This window comes from Mesoplodon bidens, assembly GCF_964165515.1.
Source record: "Mesoplodon bidens genome assembly, chromosome: 18".
NCBI lineage: Eukaryota > Metazoa > Chordata > Mammalia > Artiodactyla > Ziphiidae > Mesoplodon > Mesoplodon bidens.
In genome coordinates this window covers 56,391,596-56,414,409 of record NC_138175.1, presented here as the reverse complement: position 1 = coordinate 56,414,409, position 22,814 = coordinate 56,391,596, and the positions used below count along the sequence as shown (strand labels likewise).

General features: G+C 39.9%; 2 protein-coding genes across 3 annotated transcripts; both read right to left on the bottom strand.

Annotated features, from left to right (window-relative positions):
- Positions 1-18: 18 nt before the first annotated feature.
- On the bottom strand, positions 19-7,223 carry LOC308605946 (uncharacterized protein). Its single transcript, XM_081216334.1, has 2 exons — positions 6,883-7,223; positions 19-346 (listed from the first exon to the last, which is right to left on the bottom strand). The coding sequence occupies exons 1-2, from the start codon at positions 7,066-7,068 to the stop codon at positions 218-220; spliced, it is 315 nt and encodes a 104-aa protein (XP_081072460.1). The 5' UTR covers positions 7,069-7,223; the 3' UTR covers positions 19-217.
- Positions 7,224-8,440: 1,217 nt separating this feature from the next.
- Positions 8,441-21,913, bottom strand: ZNF813 (zinc finger protein 813). Of its 2 annotated transcripts, none has more exons than XM_081216285.1 (3): positions 21,877-21,913; positions 17,714-17,840; positions 8,441-11,194 (listed from the first exon to the last, which is right to left on the bottom strand). In XM_081216285.1, exons 1-3 carry the CDS (start codon positions 21,895-21,897, stop codon positions 9,474-9,476), a joined length of 1,869 nt encoding a protein of 622 aa, XP_081072411.1. In that variant the 5' UTR covers positions 21,898-21,913; the 3' UTR covers positions 8,441-9,473. The 2 variants fall into 2 exon arrangements, with proteins under 2 accessions (XP_081072411.1, XP_081072412.1); XM_081216286.1 differs by lacking the exon at positions 21,877-21,913 and adding an exon at positions 18,642-18,724.
- Positions 21,914-22,814: the final 901 nt, after the last annotated feature.

Here is a 22,814-nt window from a genome sequence, read left to right as displayed (position 1 = left end):
GCGGGGCCGGGGCGGACGGGGCGCCCCTCGGCAGCTCCCCAAGGGCATGTTTTCTTTCCGAGTTTGGATCACTTTGAATTTCTTTCCTGTGCCGCGGAGCCGGGCTGCTCCTTGCCTGTTTTAAGTTGGTTTCAAACAACTTAAGGGGAAAACTTAGAGTTGAGAGGCCACTTGTTGAAAGCTAAGATGTTTACGTTTTAAGTAGTTGAAAACGAGTTTAGTCAAAAATCGTTTTTGCAAAGGGGTGCCGGGTCCTGAGAGAGAGGCGAGGCGGACTCTGCGGTCTGGGAACCCGGACCTGGATTCGGAGTCGATGTGGGGAGATAGCTGGATCCAGGAACGCCTCCTGCAATTAGAATTTAGTTTAAGCGATATAATTAAGCAAAGAGTGCAGTTGTCTGTGCAAGAAATGCAAACTTGAATGTGAAATGCAAAACTCTACGGGTGGGAAATGGGCCACTTCGTACGGACGTCCATCAGAACATCATATCCATTTATATTCCCCATGCACCCTGTGCTCAACCCTGTGCTCAGTTCCAGAGGCTTTCATAGGTACAAGACCTGGGCAGGGGAGGTAGAGGCATGAGGCATGTGATGATTTAGGTCACCAACCACTGCTTTAAAAAAATTAAAAATCAAAAATTAATATAGGGCTTCCCTGGTGGCGCAGTGGTTGGGAGTCTGCCTGCTAATGCAGGGGACACAGGTTCGAGCCTTGGGCTGGGAGGATCCCACATGCCGCGGAGCGGCTGGGCCCGTGAGCCACGACTACTGAGCCTGCGCGTCTGGAGCCTGTGCTCCGCAACGGGAGAGGCCGCGATAGTGAGAGGCCCGCGCACCGCGATGAAGAGTGGCCCCCACTTGCCACAACTGGAGGAAGCCCTCGCACAGAAACGAAGACCCAACACAGCAAAAATAAATAAATTAATTAATAAACTCCTACCCCCAACATCTTAAAAAAAAAAAAAAAATTAATATAAACTGTATTGTTCTTTATAGTACTTGTTATTCTCTTCCACACCTGAGGCAAATGATAAGTACCTCTGAGATAAATTTTTGTGACGTCATAATTCATTTGTCAGTAATTTCCAAATATAACAATTTCTAATTCACTTTACATTTATCCAAGAGTAACTAGGAAGAATATTTTTAATAAAAATATTGTTTTACATTTTAGCTCTTTTATTTTCTATTTCTCAGTGTTCTGTCAGGTGTGAATAACAAACCCTATATGTACTCTTTAGAAGACTATTGAAGTTGTTTTCACCTTAAAAATACTATTGCAATATTTCCAGGGGCGTTTGATAGGGATGTCTATATTATTTTATATGAACCCTAACGGAAGCAAACTAGATTTATCGCATTTCCAATGGTCTCTTTTATAATCTTTAAGGCAATTTCCATGAGTTAATATCCACCATGAAATATGTTTCTTTCAAATCCCTAAACGTAGGAGATTTCTCTCCAGTAAGAATATTTAATGCGATAAAAGCATTTTGAATAAAAAGTCTTTTAACGTATATTTAATCTGTAAGGTTTCACTGCAGTATATATTATATGATCTTTCACAAGTTTTAAGCATTGATTATAGCTTTTCGATGTTCATTACATTTGAATTAACTGATATTTTAGAAGGCTTTCAGCATCATTACTCATAAATTGAAAAGATTTCCCTCCCAAAATAATATTCTGACAATCCCTACAGATTGAATTTTGGACGAGAACTTCACCACACATATTATATTTTAAAAAATTACTCTTGTGTATTTATTTCCTGATGTTTAGTAATGTTTGGCTTTTGGTTAAATACATTGCCCCATTCATTATAATTTTAAGATATCCCCCAGTATGCATTTCTGATGACCAATGATGACTAGTGCTGCCTAAAGACCTTCCAAATTTGCTGCATTCGTTAAGCTTTTTTCTAAATTGTATAACTCTGATATTTTGTTATCAATGAAGAATGGATCAAAACTTTCCCACCCTTATTGCAAATATTGGTTTTGACACACGTAAGGATTCTTCCAAGTAGTGAAACTAAGGAACCATTTTGATAGATTTCTTATCTTGATTACATTTATTCTATGCATGCTCAATTTTAAATCACTGCAGTTCACTAAGATTTAACTGAATGCTCAACCCAACCCTATTATCAAATTATTCCATGCTTTGTTTCCTACACTAGACAAAAAAATTTTTTTTCGGTACGCGGGCCTCTCACTGTTGTAGCCTTTCCCGTTACGTAGCACAGGCTCCAGACGCACAGGCCCAGTGGCCATGGCTCACGGGCCCAGCCGCTCCGCGGCAAGTGGGATCTTCCTGGACAGGGGCACGAACCCGTGTCCCCTGCATCGGCAGGCAGCCTCTCAACCACTGCACCACCAGGGAAGCCCTAGACACTTTTTTTATTGAAAAAAATATATACATATATACAGTGTCAGGGATAGATTTTCAGATCTTTAGAAGGTAGATTGTGTAAATTATGCTGTATTATGTATTATTGCCAACTAGCCATGTTGGCACAAAAGAGATTTCAGCATGGACTCCCATGTTCTCATGCAAATAAATAAATGGATGGTGAAACCTTTCATCAAACAGAACATCTGGAGAGAAGCCAATCATAGGTGAAATTCATGAATCCACATTGCTTAAGGGAAGTTTTGTTGCTTGTAAAATTTACAAGGGAGCAAAACAAACTAATTCACAAGAAAAAAAAAGGATATTTCCTTAATCACAGGAAGATTTTGACATATGTCTCCCAGTAGTATTATAAAAACAGATGAAAATTATTCAAGATTATTAATGACTTCAAAATAAAGACTTCAAAAATTTGAGAAACACAGGAAGTAGTTTGACCTACTGAATTAAACTCTGTGTCAGAAAAATAGAGACACTACATTTTTAAAGCACACTGTAATATACAATATTTACGACTGCCAAAATTTAAAACAATATCTCGACTTAGGTAAGGAGAGACTTTATACAAAAGATGATTGCAAATAGACAGAATGCTCTGACCACAAGATCTGCACAACTATAATGGGTCTTTTAAAAAGGAACATTAAAAACTTAGGCTAAAGTGGGGTTTATCCCAGGAATGCAATGATTCTTCAATATATGCAAATCATTGTGATACACCATATTAACAAACTGAAGAATAAAAACCACATGATCATCTCAATAGATGCAGAAAAAGCTTTTGACAAAATTCAACACCCATTTATGATAAAAACCCTTCACAAAGTAGGCACAGAGGGAACTTACCTCAACATAATAAAGGCCATATATGACAAACCCACAGCCAACATCCTCCTCAATGGTGAAAAGCTGAAACCATTTCCACTAAGATCAGGAAGAATACAAGGTTGCCCATTCTCACCACTATTATTCAACATTGTTTTGAAAGTTTTCGCAACAGCAATCAGAGAAGAAAAAGAAATAAAAGGAATCCAAATCAGAAAACAAGAAGTAAAGCTGTCACTGTTTGCAGATGACATGATACTATACATAGAGAATCCTAAAGATGCTACCAGAAAACTACTAGAACTAATCAATGAATTTGGTAAAGTAGCAGGATACAAAATTCATGCACAGAAATCTCTTGCATTCCTATACACTACTGATGAAAAACCTGAAAGAGAAATTAAAGAAACACTTCCATTTACCATTGCAACAAAAAGAATAAAATATCTAGGAATAAACCTACCTAAGGAGACAAAAGACCTGTATGCAGAAAGCTATAAGACACTGATGAAAGAAATTAAAGATGATACCAACAGATGGAGAGATATACCATGTTCTTGGATTGGAAGAATCAACATTGTGAAAATGACTATGCTACCCAAAGCAATCTACAGATTCAATGCAATCCCTATCAAACTACCAATGGCATTTTTCACAGAACTAGAACAAAAAATTTCAAAATTTGTATGGAAACACAAAAGACCCTGAATAGCCAAAGCAATCTTGAGAAAGAAAAACAGAGCTGGAGGAATCAGGCTCCCTGACTTCAGACTATACTACAAAGCTACAGTAATCAAGACAGTATGTTACTGGCACAAAAACAGAAATACAGATCAATGGAACAGGATAGAAAGCCCAGAGATAAACCCATGTACATATGGTCACCATATTTTTGATAAAGGAGGCAAGAATATATAATGGAGAAAAGACAGCCTCTTCAGTAAGTGGTACTCAGAAAACTGGACAGCTGCATGTAAAAGAATGAAATTAGGGCTTCCCTGGTGGCGCAGTGGTTGAGAGTCCGCCTGCCGATGCAGGGGACACGGGTTCGTGCCCCGGTCTGGGAAGATCCCACATGCCGCAGAGCGGCTGGGCCCGTGAGCCATGGCTGCTGAGCCTGCGCGTCCGGAGCCTGTGCTCTGCAAGGGGAGAGGCCACAACAGTGAGAGGCCCGCCTACCGCAAAAAAAAAAAAAAAAAAAAAAAAGAATGAAATTAGAACACTCCCTAATACCATACACAAAAATAAACTCAAAATGGATTAATGACCTAAATGTAAGGCCAGAGACTATAAAACTCTTAGAGGAAAACATAGGCAGAACTCTTTGACATAAATCACAACAAGATCCTTTTTGACCCGCCTCTAGAGAAATGGAAATAAAAACAAAAATAAGCAAATGGGACCTAATGAAACTTAAAAGCTTTTGCACAGCAAAGGAAACCATAAAGAAGACAAAAAAACCCTCAGAATGGGAGAAAATATTTGCCAATGAAGCAACTGACAAAGGATTAATCTCCAAAAATTTACAAGCAGCTCAATATCAAAAAAACAAATAACCCAATACAAAAATGGGCAGAAGACCTAAACAGACATTTCTCCAAAGAAGATATACAGAATGCCAACAAACACATGAAAGAATGCTCAACATCATTAATTATTAGAGAAATGCAAATCAAAACTACAATGAGATATCACCTCACACCAGTCAGAATAGCCATCATCAAAAAATCTACAAACAATAAATGCTGCAGAAGGTGTGGGAAAAAGGGGAACCTCTTGCACTGTTGGTGGGAATGTAAATTGATACAGCCACTATGGAGAACAGTATGGAGGTTCCTTAAAAAACTTAAAATAGAACTACCTACCATACGATCCAGCAATCCCACTACTGGGCATATACTCTGAGAAAACCGTAATTCAAAAAGTCATGTACCACAGTGTTCATTGCAGCTCTATTTACAATAGCCAAGACATGGAAGCAACCTAAGTGTCCATTGACAGATGAATGGATAAAGAAGATGTGGCACATATATACAATGGAATATTACACAGCCATAAAAAGAAATGAAATTGAGTTATTTGTAGTGAGGTGGATGGACCTAGAGTCTGTCATACAGAGTGAAGTAAGTCAGAAAGAGAAAAACAAATACCGTATATTAACACATATATATGGAATCAAAAAAAAATGATCATGAAGAACCTAGAGGCAAGACGGGAATAAAGATGCAGGCCTACTAGAGAATGGACTTGAGGACACGGGGAGGGGGAAGGGCAAGCTGGGATGGACATATATACACTACCAACTGTAAAACCGATAGCTAGTGGGAAGCAGCCACATAGCACCGGGAGATCAGCTTGGGTGCTTTGTGACCACCTAGAGGGGTGGGATAGGGAGGGTGGGAGGGAGGGAGACACAAGAGGGAGGAGATATGGGGATATATATCTATGTATAGCTGATTCACTTTGTTATAAAGCAGAAACTAACACACCATTTTAAAGCAATTATACTCCAATAAAGATGTTAAAAAAATAAAACAAAAAACAAAAACTTAGGCTTATACTAACAGTGAACTTGTTCAAGAACTTTAACATATATGTCTTTGAATGGCATTGAACGGCCTTGCATCTTCATTAAGGCTACTGTATCTGTCCCTGTCACATACAAGAGACATTAAGTACTGTATTGAAAGCCGTTGCTCTAAATTACCAAAGTCAGAGGTCTATGTAACTGTTATATAAACAAGGAGAACCCAGTTGTTATAATAGGAAAAATGTTTTTCCTGTCATGTATCTGACGCTCATGGAAAAAAAATCTGCAAACACCATCAACAATTTTTAGGGTCATGATTAGACAATAAAAGCAGTAATTAAAATGTCAGATGCAGGTAACATTCAAAACTTTAATATGGGGGCTTCCCTGGTGGTGCAGTGGTGGAGAGTCCGCCTGCTGATGCAGGGGACACTGGTTCGTGCCCCGGTCCGGGAAGATCCCACATGCCGCGGAGCGGCTGGGCCCGTGAGCCATGGCCGCTGAGCCTGCAGGTCCAGAGCCTGTGCTCTGCAACGGGAGAGGCCACAACAGTGAGAGGCCCGTGTACCGCAAAAAAAAAAAAAAAAAAATTTTAAGATGTCCTAGCATCCTCTCTCCTATCAGCTGAGCCCTGTTAGAGACAAGTAGGAGAGGAAATACTCTCACTTCCCCTCAGATTCCCTTCCTCTTTCCCATTCCAAGGTTTCTATTGGCTAATTTGGTTCACTAGCTTCACTACTCGCTGGTCTTGGCTGGTGTATAAAGCTGCAACACAGTAGTAGTTTTAAAGATATTTTAATTTTTATCCCTAGAGAATTTGGCAGGACGATTTACCATAAAACATATAAATGATCACCAGTCCGGGAAATGCTCTGGAGGTGGGGTGTAGTGAAGTCCATGTCCCTCCCTTTTCTCAGATCCCACCCCGGAATTGGTCTCCAAGCCCACCTCAGCAAGCTACCTTGGGATACCTGGCCACAGTCTAGGTGCTGCACTTGATGGCCATGGCCACGCCCAGAGCCCGCCCCCTGCACCAACAGGGAATGGCAGCGCATGCAGTTTCCAGAAGACCTGGAAGAAGATGGAGAGGATGGGGGTGGTGTTCATACCTTATGCAAGTGTTTCCGTCTTTCTGGTTCAGACTTGACATTTGTGGCCCTCTCATTCACAAACTGTCCACATGGATAACGGGGGATGTCTCCAGACGTTAAAATTCCCACAGTAGTTTGTCCTGCAAGAGCCCCAGCTTCACCATGAGATGTTCTCAGCTGCAGATCCTGGAGGTCTGCATCCATCTCATGTTAAAATCGCTCTAAGGTTGATCCCCTTTAGTGGCCTTTCTGCCTTGAGGCTGTGTGGACACTGCCTGCTGTTGGGGAAATATAATTTAAAATGAAATATTTTTCCAGATCAGAAAACCTCTTTGCAAAAGCAGTAGAGAAATGGAAGGGTTTTTTTTTTATTGATAAACATTAAACCAAAATGTGATGCAAATCACAGGCAATCTGCTGACACTAGTTTGCAAAATCAGAAACAAATCACAAAAAAATAAAAAATAAAAACAAATCACAATTTTAATTGTAATAATAATGGCAAGAAGGGAAATAATTTGAGATAATTTTAAGGTAAAATAAGCATATTTTTAACCCAAAGTCCAGTATGACTTCTAGGACAGCAATAGGTCTCCTGCCTCCAAATTACAAGATTTCAATTCATCATCCTGTATCATTCCAGTTCTTTCACTGCACTAAAGACATAAAAGACCCTCTTTCTTCACGTTCATAGATCACCTACTTGGTACCTAACGTTGTTACATGAGCACTATCTTACGTTGTGAAAGTTTCAAAATAACTACTTTGTCAGACTTCTCTGGTGGCGCAGTGGTTAAGAATCCACCTGCCAATGCAGGGGATGTGGGTTAGATTCCTGGTCCGGGAAGATCCCACATGCTGCAGAGCAACTAAGCCCATGCACCGCAACTACTGAGCCTGCATTCTAGAGCCCGCGAGCCACAACTACTTAAGCCTGTGCGCCTAGAACCTGTGCTCCACAAGAGAAGCCACCACAACAAGAAGCCCGCGCACAGCAACAAAGAGTAGCCCCCCACTTGCTGCAACTAGAGAAAGCCTGCATGCAGCAATGAAGACCCAATACAGCCAAAAATAAAAGTAATAAATTAATTAATTTAAAAAAAACACTTTGTCTATGTATCCTCCAAATGTTTTACTGACTATAGAGGTGAAATGTAAACTAGATCTATAAATTAATTTAAAAGGTGTGAGGAAAAAAGTGGTAAGGAAAAATTTTATAAGAACATAAAAGTAAATTTTTAACACAATTGAAAAAGAACTATGAACCATAAGCCTTATTACCATAATCTCAAATTGAGATTTTTATAGCTTTTGAAAACTTGCTCTCCTAATAAAATTATTAAATCATATTTGTTGTCTGATAAACATATCTACACATTACTTTCATGAAACTACCATAAAAATACCACAGGCAGTTTACCTGAACAGTATTTCACAAACACTTTCAACAATTATATTGTATAAAGGATCCTATAGGTGCAACAGAATAGAATGTGTACACAGTTATTAACATGAGGAAAATTGTGGTCTTTCCCAACCAAGGAGTAAGAAACTTCAAGAGTAAACATTCAGTGTTGAATTAGTCTTGAATTCATTTTTTATTATTTGACTACTAACAGCTTTTAAGTCTCCCACCCCTCTTCCCATTCTACCTAACTTAGGCAAGATGATTAGAAAGCCTGGGTCTCCTTTCTTTGGCACTGGTGGAAAGTTTAAACCACATTCAGATACCCTCTCTTCAGCCCCACCCATATCACCATAAAAACCCCGTACCAACAAAACTGAAGAAGAGAGCCCATAATACATTAATCACGACGACTTAGATCATAGTTTTACATCTATTATATGCCACTCAAGCCCTCATTCAAATTTATACTGTATTGTCTCATAAATTCAGTGTTCTTGCTCTTTCAGGAAACTTTGAACATGAACCTCACCCAAGGAAGGATGTTCTTTCATCTGATTAAATCCTTCATGGTGACATATGAAACAACAGTAACAAAGGCATAAAATAAAGATTTCAAAACTCAGGTTGCAAGCCATCAAAAAGTAAAGTAGCCTTCTCAAGAAATCTCAAATAAACACTTATTAAATTAAGATCACAGAACTTTTCCACAGGTATCCTTGTAACTTTGACAGCCATTACAAGCTTTATGATTTTGATTTTTCATTACTAAGCAGAATTTAACTTGAATAACCTCTGATAAGAACTTAGTTTCCTCTAGTATGAATCTGATGTGCAGGCTGTTGTGAGAAAATGGTGAAACAGTTTATCATATTCATTACTTCTAATATAATATAGTATAAATATAAATTAATATAAATTCTGTGGTGAATCCTGAGGTCAGACCACATGTTTTCTCTCTGATGTGAATCGTCTCGTGACCCCAAAAGTGTGAACATTTGATAAAAGCTTAACACATTCATTACATTTATAAAGTTTCTCTCCAGGAGGAATTCTAACATTACATAAGGCTTGATCTTTGGATAAAAGCCCTGCCATACCCATTACATTTATGTGCTTTCTTTCAAAGATGTATATTCTGTTGTCTAGTTAAGTGTGAGCCCTACTTAGAGGCTTTGCCAAATCCGTGACTTTTATATGGTTTCTATTCAGTGTGGACTCTTTGATGTCGAGTAAGGCTTGAATATGCATAAAAGGTTTTGCCACACACATTACAGTTGTGAGGTTTCTCTCCACTATGAATTATCTGATGATCTCCAATGCATGATCTTTGGATAAAAGCATTACCACATATATTAGGTTTACAAAGTTTCTTTTCAGTATGCATTTTCTGATGTCTAGTGAGGTTTGCAAATTGGCTAAATGCCTTGCCGCACTCATTACATCTGTAAGGCTTCTCCCCTGTATGGATTCTTTGATGTCGGGTAAGGCTTGAACACACATTAAAGGCTTTGCCACACTCATTACATTTGTAAGGCTTCTCTCCAGTATGAATTATCTGATGTATGACAAGGTTAGAGGACTGGTTAAAGGCTTTGCCACATTCCTTACATTTGTAAGGCTTTTCTCCACTATGGATTCTCTTATGTTGGGTAAGGCTTGAACGCTCCATAAAAGCTTTGCCACACTCATTACATTTGTAAGGTTTCTCTCCCGTATGAATTCTCTGGTGAATTACAAGATTTGAATGTTGACTACAGACCTTGCCACATACACTACATTTATATGGTTTCTCTCCCGTATGGATTCTCTGGTGTCTAGTGAGATGTGAGACTCGGTTAAAGGATTTGTCACACTCATTACATTTGTAAGGTCTCTGCCCCAAATGAATTCTCTGATGATTAGTGAGACTCGAGCTTCCTCTAAAAGCCTTCCCACATTCGTTACATTTATAAGGTTTCTCTCCAGTATGGATTCTCTTATGTCGAGTTAGGCTTGAATGCCCAGAAAAAGCTTTGCCACACTCACTACATTTGTAAGGTTTCTCTCCAGTATGAATTTTCTGATGACTTGCAAGGTTTGAATTCTGACTACACCTCTTGCCACATATATTACATTTATAGGGTTTCTCTCTGGTATGGATTCTCTGATGTCTAGCAAGGTTTGCCAATTGGATAAAGGCTTTATCACATTCATTACATTTGTAAGGTCTCTGCCCAGAATGAATTCTCTGATGACTGGTGAGGTTTGAGCCATCTCTAAAAGCTTTCCCACAGTCATTACCTTTGTGAGGCTTTTCAGTAATATGTGCTCTCTGATGTTGTGTAACTAATGAAGGATGTACAAAAATTTCCCCAGATTTATTACAAATGTTGATGCTGACACTAGGAAGAATTCTTTGAAGTGGTGGAGCAGAACAACTATTGTTGATCAACTTCTCAACTTGGTTGCATTTATAAATTTTCTCTTTGGTTTGAAACTTCTGAAGTTCAGCCAGATGAGACTGAAACCTTAATCCAACTTCATTCTCAAAACATGTTATATATGTGTTTTCAGCATATGTTATGTTAGTTTTTAGTTTTAACAAATACCTTATATATGACTTCTCATGTTTATAACATTGATAAGTACTTTTTCTTACAGATACACTCTGCTTTAGAGGGAAATCATTCCAGGATTTGTTCTGTTGTTGATCTCTTCTACTAGTGAGATTTTTGTTATAGGTTGTAATAACTCCTTTGTAATTTGTTTCATCACATCCACAATGACTTTCAAACTCGTGCATATTTTGCTGGACTTCCCTGAAATCAAAATCCTTGATGTCATTTCTTTTGTGTCTTCCCAACATCAATGTTCGGAATAATTCTCCTTTGTTAATATCCTCTTTTGGTGACAATTCCTTGATCACACACCAAGTAGAGATATCTGAAAGATATAAACAACCATGGGTTTCCTATTAACTAGAGTTGTAAAATAAATATTTTATACTGAAAACATCGTATTAGACCAAAAGTAATACTTATAGTTGTAAAACTCCTCAACCATAGTATGCAAATATTAGGAATACAAAGAGAATAGGATTCCTCAATAAAGAAAGGGTGATTACAGGGACCTCCCTGGTGGTCCAGCAATTAAGACTCCATGCTCCCAATGCAGGGCCCAGATTCGATCTCGGGTCAGGGAACTAGATCCCGCATGCTGCAACTAAAAAAAGATCCCAACTACCACAACTAAAGATCCCACATGCCACACTAAAGATTCCACATGCCAAAACTAAAGATCTCACAGGCCACAACTAAAGATCCTGCACACCACAACTAACACCCAGCACAGCCACATAAATAAATATTTTTTTTAAAAAAGGGTGATTACAGGTAGACAAAATCATTTGTAGGAAAGCCTAGTTACAACACCCTGGGATCAAACCACTCACAATATGAAAATTTACATAGGCCCTGAAACAGGTGGTATCCTTCTTTTATCGCCTCAAAGTACACACCAATTGTCAGTAGACACATGGGTGTCTCATATTTGAAGAAAAGCAATATTATATTAACATTTACTGTATAATAACTGTACCCAAATAAATGTTAAAGCAGAACATTATATACTGTAACGGTAAATAATCTCTAACAAACCTATTTACGTTTGTTAAATAAGTGGCTATTCACAAGTGCAAAATAAAAATAGGACTGGGAAAATAAGAAAGAACTTGATAGAAAATCATTGTAAGAATAACATAATATTGTTCTGAATTCCTATAATAAAACTATCTATACTCACGCAGAATAGGCATTTTGAAAAATGAACCACTCGTGTATGACAGTCATAATACATAAAAGATACCGAAAACCCATAAATCATAATTTTAAAAAATCAAATATTTTAGAAACCCATGATAAATCCAGAAGATAAATAATAAGTAAAAAAAATTATAAAACAATGTAATCTGTGGTATTCTAAATACTTCTTCCTTTAGTACAAAGAAGGGACTTCTGTTCTAGAGGAGTACATAATATGAGAACTGGAAAATATGTTAAGAACCACTGACTATTGAAATATCCAGTTCAGCTAAATACAAAATATTTTAAAGGCTAAGAAGTGGGGAAGTAATCAGAAATAAGAATTATGATTTCATGCCTGCAGTTAAATAACAGTCAATAAAAAAGAGCAATTTCCTAACTATGGAGAAACCTTTAAGTATGCAATTCTGCAGTCACACAATACATGTACTACAGAGTATGTGCTTTGAAAATGTATTAACTAAGGTCAGAGACAACACTGATAAGGAATAAATTACAAAATGAATACAGACAAAATATAATGCAAGCAAAGGTAAATCTCACAGTTTTAAACATAAGAGAAAGTTTAAAAATCTTAGGAAATAAAGCTACATTTTCATTTCTTACTATATACCATGCAATGTTCTAAGGCCTCTAAAGTCATTAACTTATTTAAATATTCTTGAGGTAAATTATCATAATTTTTCAGATTAAAAAAACAATGGCCGGGCTTCCCTGGTGGCGCAGTGGTTGAGAGTCCGCCTGCCGATGCAGGGGACACGGGTTCGTGCCCCTATCCCGGAAGATCCCACATGCCGCGGAGCGGCTGGGCCCGCGAGCCATGGCCGCGGAGCCTGTGTGTCCGGAGCCTGTGCTCCGCAACGGGAGAGGCCACAGCAGTGAGAGGCCCGCGTACAGCAAAAAAAAAAAAAAAAAAAAAAAAAAAAAAAAAAAAACAATGGCCCATGGGGTTTATATAGCCAATATCAATTTACACAGAACGTAAACTTGAGAACCAAGGTTTGAACCTGGGCTGCAGGCTCACATCACACGCTCTTAGGCACTAAACACCACTGCCCACTCAGGAAGTAAGCACAAAGGTCACAGCAAATCCCAGCAGCATAGAGAAAGGCTTGAAGAAAATCACAGGAAGGCAGCTGTGTTACTAATAGTGCTACTGAATCCTCTCTCCTGGATAACGGCATCTGAGCCATCACTTGATGAACATGTTGGTTTAGACAGCTAGTAGACCATGGTGTTGTCCTGATCAAGTTGTCCTCTGGAAGAGTACAGATCTTTATACAGGGTGGGGGAAGAGGTAAGGGGAGGGAGTTCTGAAGCAACTTGGACATTCAGCGGCTAAAATCAATATGCTAAGGAGGTAACAGTATGCTCCATCCAGATCAATAAACAATCTGAGGAAAGGTGGAAGAACAGAGCTTGTGCTTACAACTGTGCTGGGACAGTGCAAAAAAGAATACACTGACCCATTCTGTGGGAAATATACTATGGGTGTGGGGGAATAATGGAAGAGGTTAAAGAGGGAGTGAGTGTGATACAGTGGGACATTTACCACTACTCTGCTATTTGCCCTGAAATGTACCAAAATGAATATCCTTGGATTCCTATTTATAGGCGTATATTCAAGAGTCTTGAATATTCCATGAGATATGGACAAAAATGTTAATAGGTATTAAAAGCAAAATTCTAGAAATGGCCATCAAAAGGAGAATGAATAAATCCACTTTGTACATACACGTGAAGATGCAATGAAACTGTCAAGAATCCAGCAGCTGGGCTTCCTGGGTGGCACAGTGGTTAAGAATCTGCCTGCCAGTGCAGGGGACACAGGTTCAAGCCCTGGTCTGGGAAGATCCCACATGCCGCGGAGCAGCTAAGCCCGTGTGCCACAACTACTGAGCCTGCATGCCACAACTACTGAAGCCCGTGCACCTAGAGCCCATGCTCCACAACAAAAGAAGCCACCACAACGAGAAGCCCACGTACCACAACAAAGAGTAGCCCCTGCTCGCCACAACTAGAGAAAGCCATGCAGCAACAAAGACCCAATGCAGCCAAAAATAAAAAAATAAATAAAATAAATAAAGAATCCATCAATGGTGGGTAACCATGAGTGCAAGGTGAGGACAAAGAGTTGAAGGGAAACAAAGTTAGCAGCAGGCTTTTGTCAAGGTTTGAACTTTAGGGAGGAAGTGATTATTTTAGCTAAAAAGAAATAACATACAAACCAAACTATTAATTACATGATATATTTTCTAAATAGAAATTCACCAATGTTGGCATGTTAACCTTTTTGAGGCTGTGTCCTTAGATTTGTTATATAAAGATAATAGTGTTTATTTTGCTAGCCTCCTCTAATTATCTGAAATCATATATTTGGATCTCTTAATACAATCAGAAACATAGAGACATGAGATGAGGAATGCTCTTAGTATACACAGCAGTGGATATATAGTTATTATGAATCAATGGAAATTAACATGTACTTATCCAAAATTAATAAATTTGGACTTCATAGTGATCATCAGAACATAAGCAACCTCAGGGGAAAAACAACTCAATGACTCATAGTGGGGAATGGATTCTACTGATTCTACTGAAGGGCAATTGTTAGTAGCAGGAGATTGTAGAAACAACTTTTGGTAGTGCCATGGAAGAGGTCGACGTGGGAAGAGGTGGTCAGTAACATAAGCAGTTGACTGTAGCCAGAGAACAAGAGAGCACTGGGATGTGGGTGAACAAGGACCAGGTGAACTTTTTATGGAATCCAGTTTAAAACATGAGGATCAAAAGAGCCATCAAGTGTTAACTGAAGAATGTAATTTCCAAAACATTAGAAATTTTGTGGAAAACACAAGTGTTACAAGAAATAGGGGCGAGGACGTACATGGAGTGGAAGAGACTGGCTAAGTTCCCAACAAAATACAATGAGATATCTAAATATTAGTTTAACATACCAAGATGTACAAAATGAATTAGACAGGGAGATTCATTATTAGAATAAAGCATTTGAACCAAAATATAAAAACTCAGTAAGATTCAAATAAAATCCAAGAAGTTGTATTTAGAAGACTTAAGGTATGCTACAGAAAAAGAAGAGAAAAGCTTAATATACCCTATACAAATTATGGAAAATCAATTTAATGGTATTTCTGGGATAAACACAGTAACTTAAAAAAAAAAAGTATTTTCTCAAAATATGCAATAGGCCCAGTTTTAAAAACCCAATCAATTTGAGAAAAAAAGTACTTTAATAGTAGCTAGTACATCAGGTGAAAGAAAAATAAAGGGGCTAAGACAATTTTTTCACAAAATTCAGTAGTGAATAAATTTGGGGGAAACTGCTGCTGAGCCATAACTTTCAACGCTCAAAAAGGAAATGTTGTGAAATATATTAAAAATATTTATTACTCCATCCAACAGCCCCATGAATTGCAGATATAAAACAGAACTCTGAGTGTAGTCAAAAATATGTAATTAATGATTAAATAAAATTTTAAATTTTCATTCATAATACATGGAAATGTGCATAATGAAAAACGGCAGTGGCTTAAACATAACAAATCAGGGTAGACTTAAAAAATGGGGGTATCATTTACCTTCCTAAGTTCCGTCAATATGACGCATCACAATCATATTTGTTTGAAGGAGACTGAACAATGGTGCATGCATGTGGGATGAACAATTTGGCATGAAGAATAGTTTGACCAACGCCTCACAGATACACAGCTGGGACAACATTCTCCCTGGGATAAATGTGTATGCCTGTGATTGCTGGTTCAAAGGTAATGGTCACTAGATATTTGATCAACAATGCCACGTTCTCCTTCAAACACAGTGTAACACTCCACAAAGAGCAGAAAGACAACTACAACCACTTATTGGTCAGACTCTCCTGATACTTTCTATCTCAGCATCCTAAGGCTTGGGATCACTCAGTGGCTTAAACAGGCACTTCTGTAAGTAGCGGGATGGCACTGTAGTATATTAATCAGAGTGTTCTTCAAAAATTTTCTGTTACAAAGTAAATTCCCTCCATAGGTAACTTCACCAGTTGTCCATCATCCAAAGTGAGTTATCACAGCAAAAGAAGAGGATGATATTCCAATTTCAGAAAAGCAAAATTACACAAACTTAGGAGAATGTGAGATGTGGAAGAGCCAAGGTTTGTCCACATTCCCAGACTAGGTAGAGCATTAGAAGGAGGACAAGACAAGATATGGAAGTAAAGCAAGGAGGTCAGATTTTGCAGGGTCCTTTAAAAGGAGCTGTGTGCTCTGCCCACAGACCCCAGGCTGAGTGCCTGAAAGACAGATATGCTTCCCATGTGGGACTGGGTTTCAAAGAGACAATCTCTGTGTCCATGGTCTTTACAGTGCTGCTGAGTAACAATCTCAGAAGATCCACCCCACCTGTTATACACTTCTGACATGTGGCAAAAGCACGCCTAAGGAAATGGCTGTGCAGCCTGATGAAGCAGAGAGGCCCTGAGACCGTCCCATGCAGTTGCTCGGGGACCCAAATACAATGGAAGGGAAGACGGTGTTTCTCCATCTCCTAAGAAGGTCTCCCAAATACGGGAAATGAGGATGGAAACCAGGTCAGGGCCTGGAGCCAGGACTACAGAGGAACTGAAGCATCAGTTGGAGTCAGATGGAATTGAGTACAAAAGGAGAGACCAAAGGGGAAAGAGGGTCCCTCTGAAACAGTCCTCCTCATCCCTCTCAAAGCCAAGGGACCAAAAAGGTCACAGGAGCCAGATAATACAGTGTTGTAGGGCGTGAAAAAGACTTTGCCTTTGTCTCTGCAACAGCTGAAACGCCACTGGAAGGTTGGAGGATAACTTTTTGCATGTCTGCAGAACAGAGTAATAGGAGATTTCCTTTGGTTGCTCACAAGTACTTTTCTTTTCCCACAGACCTCTCTTATTTGGGGAAAGCTTCTCAAACAATATTTGATGAAGTAGCTTCCTCTCTGACCATCTGAGCTCTTAGCTGTGTTGACATCTTTGAAATGTTCCCCCCATCTGTTTTTTTTTTCACTATTTTTACCTCACCCTCCACAGCCCAGGGCTCTTTCCCTCCCTTGCTTCAAAATGGAAAAAAATATTAAGATCAGAAAGACAGATGCCTGCTTATAAGAAAGGAGAAACATGATGTGCTGGGGCTTTTCCAGAATATAAACCCAGCCCTTTGTTCACCTAAAATGAGAGAATATTACAGGTGGACCTAAAAAAATATTTCACTAATTTGTCCACCGACTGCCTTGTTCTGAATGCTTAAAGAATATTTTACATATAGACCTCTAACTCTCTTCCAAGAATGACTGAATCAAAAGTACAGGGGTAAAACCACGGAATCAGATATTTTTTATTTTACTACAAGGTTTTGTAATTATTCAGGTTGTGGAAGCATCACTAATCTAGTGTAAAGTGGGCAGATCATCTGAAGAATGGGGAAGGTTAAAGTCCAGATCCCACATCATGAAGCTTTTCATGTCTGAATCAACGCAGCTTCAAATTTCCCTGAAAACCAAGGATCTAAAACTCAATCAGCAAAGCAGGGCTCCCCAGACACTCTCAAGGGAAAAATGTAATGATATACAGGGAAGATCCCAACTTTTAGAGGGAAGTTATCCTCACCCAGGGAGAGGACGTTCCTGTAGGTCTCCAACATCACGTCCCTGTACAAGGCCCTCTGAGCAGGGTCCAGGCATTCCCACTCCTCCTGAGAGAATTCTATGGCCACATCCCTGAAGGTCAACAGCGCCTATAATGAAAAACAACGTTTCACTAAGGGACCATGGGGAGAGTTCTTATCTTCACACAAAATGATAGGAGAGAGGTGTAAGGATTGATTTTTGGTTGTAGAGAGCATTTTGACAGATCAGTGTAAGACAATTTTGAGCAAGTCATATATCCCTAATTCTGTGCTATTACCCTTTTCAACCACAGAGCATAAAATTCACAAAATCAGGGCTTCCCTGGTGGTGCAGTGGTTGGGAGTCTGCCTGTCGATGCAGGGGACTCGGGTCCGTGCCCCGGTCCGGGAGGATCCCTCATGCCGCGGAGCGGCTGGGCCCGTGAGCCATGGCCGCTGAGCCTGCGCTTCCGGAGCCTGTGCTCCGCAGCGGGAGAGGCCACAACAGTGAGAGGCCCACATACCACAAAAAAAAAAAAAAAAAAAAAAAAAAATCACAAAATCACTATGCATTTCACATTTCGTGGACAGTAAAAGAAATCTACACATAAAAAATTCATCATCACAAGGTGGTCTATATAGAAGTGCTAGGTAGTACATTCTACACACCAATGATATTTAATTTCTTTGATGAGCTGGCACATAAGTGGTGTCTTTAGGGATTACAAAGTTCACAATGGCTTTAAAGAAAGTTCACAATCTAAAAATTGTGGTGATGGTTATAATAGCAAAGACAAAGAGGTTTTCAACATTTACCATGTACTAAGCATTACTCTAATTGTGTATTATTTTGTGTAGTAACATTAGAGAAATATCTGTTCCCACCTTGTCGAGGAGACATCTGTGTCACAGAGACTCTAAGAAACTCACCTCAGGTCACACAGCTAAGAAATGGCAGAGCCAGCTCCTGAACTAGGTGGTCCGAATTTAGAACTGAACCTAAAGAATCACAGTTAAGTAACAGATGCAGCATTAAAAGTGCACTGATAGTGGGTTTCCTAAATGAGAAAACTTATAGGAAGTTCAAAGCTAACAACATGAAACTGCATAAAAGATCATTATAGGACTTCCCTGGTGGCGCAGTGGTTAGGAGTCCGCCTGCCAGTGCAGGGGACACGGGTTTGGGCCCTGGTCCGGGAGGATCCCACATGCTGCGGAGCAACCAAGCCCCGTGCGCCACAACTACTGAGCCTGCGCTCTAGAGCCCATGAGCTACAGCTACTGAGCCCATGTGCCACAACTACTGCAGCCTGCATGCCTAGAGCCCGTGCTCCACAACAGGAGAGACCACCGCAATGAGAGGCCGGCACACTGCAGCGAGGAGTAGCCCCCGCTCGCCACAGCTAGGGAGAGCCCCGCGCAGCAACAAAGACCCAACGCAGCCAAAAGTAAATAAATAAATTTATATTAAAAAAAGATCATTATATACATACACACGTGTGCACATAATGTATTTCTCTCCTTACTACTATTAACTCAGTAATGCAATAGTGTAGAAAAAAATCTAAGGTCATGGAAAATATTTAAGAACAATTTTCAAAGGTTAAAATAAATATAAAAGTTATTCATGAAATGATGATGTCTTTTATACATACCGTAGGTTTCTGCTTGCATATACACATGCACACATAAACATACTTTTGATAAAAGCAATCTTCTGTGAATGACAGATCTTTTTTAATAAGTTGTTTTTTAAATTTATTTTTATTTTTGGCTGTGTTGGGTCTTTGTTTCTGTGCAAGGGCTTTCTCTAGTTGTGGCAAGCGGGGCCACTCTTCATCGTGGTGCGCGGGCCTCTCACTGTCGTGGCCTCTCTTGTTGCAGAGCACAAGCTCCGGAGACGCACAGGCTCCAGACGCGCAGGCTCAGTAGTTGTGGCTCACGGGCCTAGTTGCTCCATGGCATGTGGGATCTTCCCAGACCACGGCTCGAACCCGTGTCCCTGCATTAGCAGGCAGATTCTCAACCACTGCACCACCAGGGAAGCCCTAATAAGTTATTTTAATCTATCAATTTTTTACTCGTGTATTTTAGCATTCTTGGTAAGACAAACATTTATAAATTGTACTTAGTTCTAATTAGGTTGTTGTCAACATTATTCTATATTGTCCTAGTGTAAAAAAACTACAGAGTGGGCTTCCCTGGTGGCGCAGTGGTTGAGAGTCCGCCTGCCGATGCAGGGGACACGGGTTCGTGCCCCGGTCCGGGATGATCCCACATGCCGCGGAGCGGCTGGACCCATGGGCCGTGGCCACTGAGCCTGCGTGTCCGGAGCCTGTGCTCCGCAACGGGAGAGGCCACAACAGTGAGAGGCCCGCGTAACGCAAAAAAAAACAAAAAAAAACAAAAAAAAAAACTACAGAAATTTTTTAAAATATAGAAAGTTTTACCTTCAATCTCCACTAAATATTTATTGTACATATATGTACAATAAATATAAAAAGTTCTATTCATTTAAATTTTGATATTTGGCCATTAACATAAGCCAAATAAACTTTATGCAATAATAAAACAATGACTGAAGAGTAGAAAATTTATTAACACTATAGTTTAACAGATTAAAACAGAAGAAAAGATTTATAAAGGCAAATTTTTGAAGAACTTTTTGGATAATTAAAAATCATGCCAAATAGGAACTTAGAAGTTATTTAGCAAGAGAATTCCAGCAAACACCATGATCAGTAGTATATAAAAGAAGAAGCATTTCCACTGACGATGAGGATGATGCAAGGGATATTATGGCCAGGGCTCCTGCCATTCACCATTGCATATTATGCCTGTTGGGACCAGCAGAAGAGGGAAAAGAAGGAAACACAAAAATAGAGTCAAAGAGTTGGAAATGTTATTATTCAGATGACACGATGGCAACCTAGAAAAAGGTGTTTTAACTATAAGAAGTAATAACAACATACTGAAAATATTTTTTTTTCTTTAGTAACGGTAATTTAAAACAATACAAACGACATGAGAAATAGTCTGCATTTCCATTAGCAAATACACCACGACACCTATTTACAATACATTTCTAGACCTAGAAGAAATTATAAAACTTTACTGAAGGACATAAAGTCTGAAAATCACAATTCTTACTTGGAAGATGTGGTGACATAAAGACAGTGATTGCAAATTCAGAGCAATTCAAACTCAAAAGAAACATGGATTTTTCAGATAAAAGGCTGCTGTATCTAGGAGACTCAACATAATTTTGAATTAAAAAAAGAAAAAAAACTAAATAGAGGGACCTGCCAAATTTCAAATGAAGCTGTTACTGCATATACTACCTGAAACTTTAAAATAAATGAAATAAAATAGCTACAAGATATCCAAAGAATCTCAACTAAAGAGAGACTTAGACATTATTTTGAACAATAAAATATTAGGACTAAATGTAATGTAATATTTTTTGTAATCGTGCAACAGGTGAGGTATTCCAAAGCAAGATCAAAAATCAGAGGGCATAAAGGAAAGATTTAGGTCTCAATGCTGTGTACTAAAGAATTTGGCAGGGCTTGGTCCCCAGTTTCTAGAAGTTAACTTTTTTTTTTTTGCGGTACGCGGGCCTCTCACTGTTTTGGCCTCTCCCGTTGTGGAGCACAGGCTCCGGACGCGCAGGCTCAGCGGCCATGGCTCACGGGCCCAGCCGCTCCGCGGCATGTGGGATCTTCCCGGACCGGGGCACGAACCCGTGTCCCCTTCAGGCAGACTCTCAACCACCGCACCACCAGGGAAGCCCTAGAAGTTAACATTTTAACTCTTGCAATTTCTTTAGTGGTTGCAGTGTCTTTATTACTCATGGTGGGCCCTGATAATTTATGCTAAAAAGATGACTTATGGTGGGCTCCTAGTTTGATAATGGGATGACTCAGGCTGGAGGGCTGGCCATTTCACAAAGACCAACCAAGTGACTAGAGGTTTGGGGCTCTGAGCAGGTGATATTAGCCCAACCTCTGAGGAGGGGAGAATCCTGGAGATTCTTATTAATCATGCCTATGTAGTAAAACCCCAATAAAAATAGAGACCACCGAACCGCAGGTGTAGAGGACAGGAGGCTGTGGGGCTGCGAAATCCGGCTTTTAAACCAAACAAAAAAGCGAAACTCACTCACCCAAACGCGTCTGCCGCTCATTCTGATTCACTTCCGGGTGTGCAGGACATTGCGCCCGCGCGGGCGGAAGAGGCGGTACAGAGGGCGGTGTCTGGGCTGCGCCCAACGAGAGACGGGAATGAGGAGAATGGGTGGGACTAGGCAGGAAGCGCAACAGAGTAGGGGCGGGGTCAGTGTGGGGGCGGGGCCTAGCCTCCCCTCACTCCGCCCCTGGCTGTTTCCGGATCTGTTGGTCCTTCTGTCCAACTGTGCTTGTTTTCTCTGCTTTTTGATTCCTTTAAATCTCTTTGATTTCCTCTGGAGCAGAGCTGCTTCCTGCCTGTTCTAAGTTAATGTTTCCAACAATTTAAGGCGAAAGAGAAGAACCGTAAGGGCCACATGTATGGGAAGCTGAGATGTTTTCCTCAACAAGTTGAAGATGGCAAAATTCAAAAGTTTTTTGTGCGAGTGGATGGAGATGTGTGTCTTGTAAGCGAGGGAAAGTGGAATGTGGTCACTCAGGTGATCCGTTGGGAGGAAGCCTAATTGTTCTCTCCAGAAGCCTGCTTACAACAGGGCAGCTGGCTTTTCCCAGAGGCAGTGACTCCAGAAAGAGAGAGAGAGACCAAGATGGAATCAATGTCTTTTATAACCTAACCACAGAAATAACATACTGTTACTTCTGCCAGATTCGGTTGGTTACACACACTATCTCTGGTAATTTCTGCTGCTGCTGCTGCTGTTCAAGCAACCAACTGTCCTGCTTCTTCAAGGACTGAACAAGTTCCGGAGAAGCAGGACTTTTTGTGCTAAAACTGGGAAATTCCTAGGCAAATGGGGAGAGTTGATCACACTAACTGCTTTGCACTCACCTTCCCAACCATCCTCCCCGCTGTTTGCTTTCTCGCCTTCCCTCCTTCTCCCCCTCCTCCTCCCCTTTCCCCCCCTCCACCTCTTGT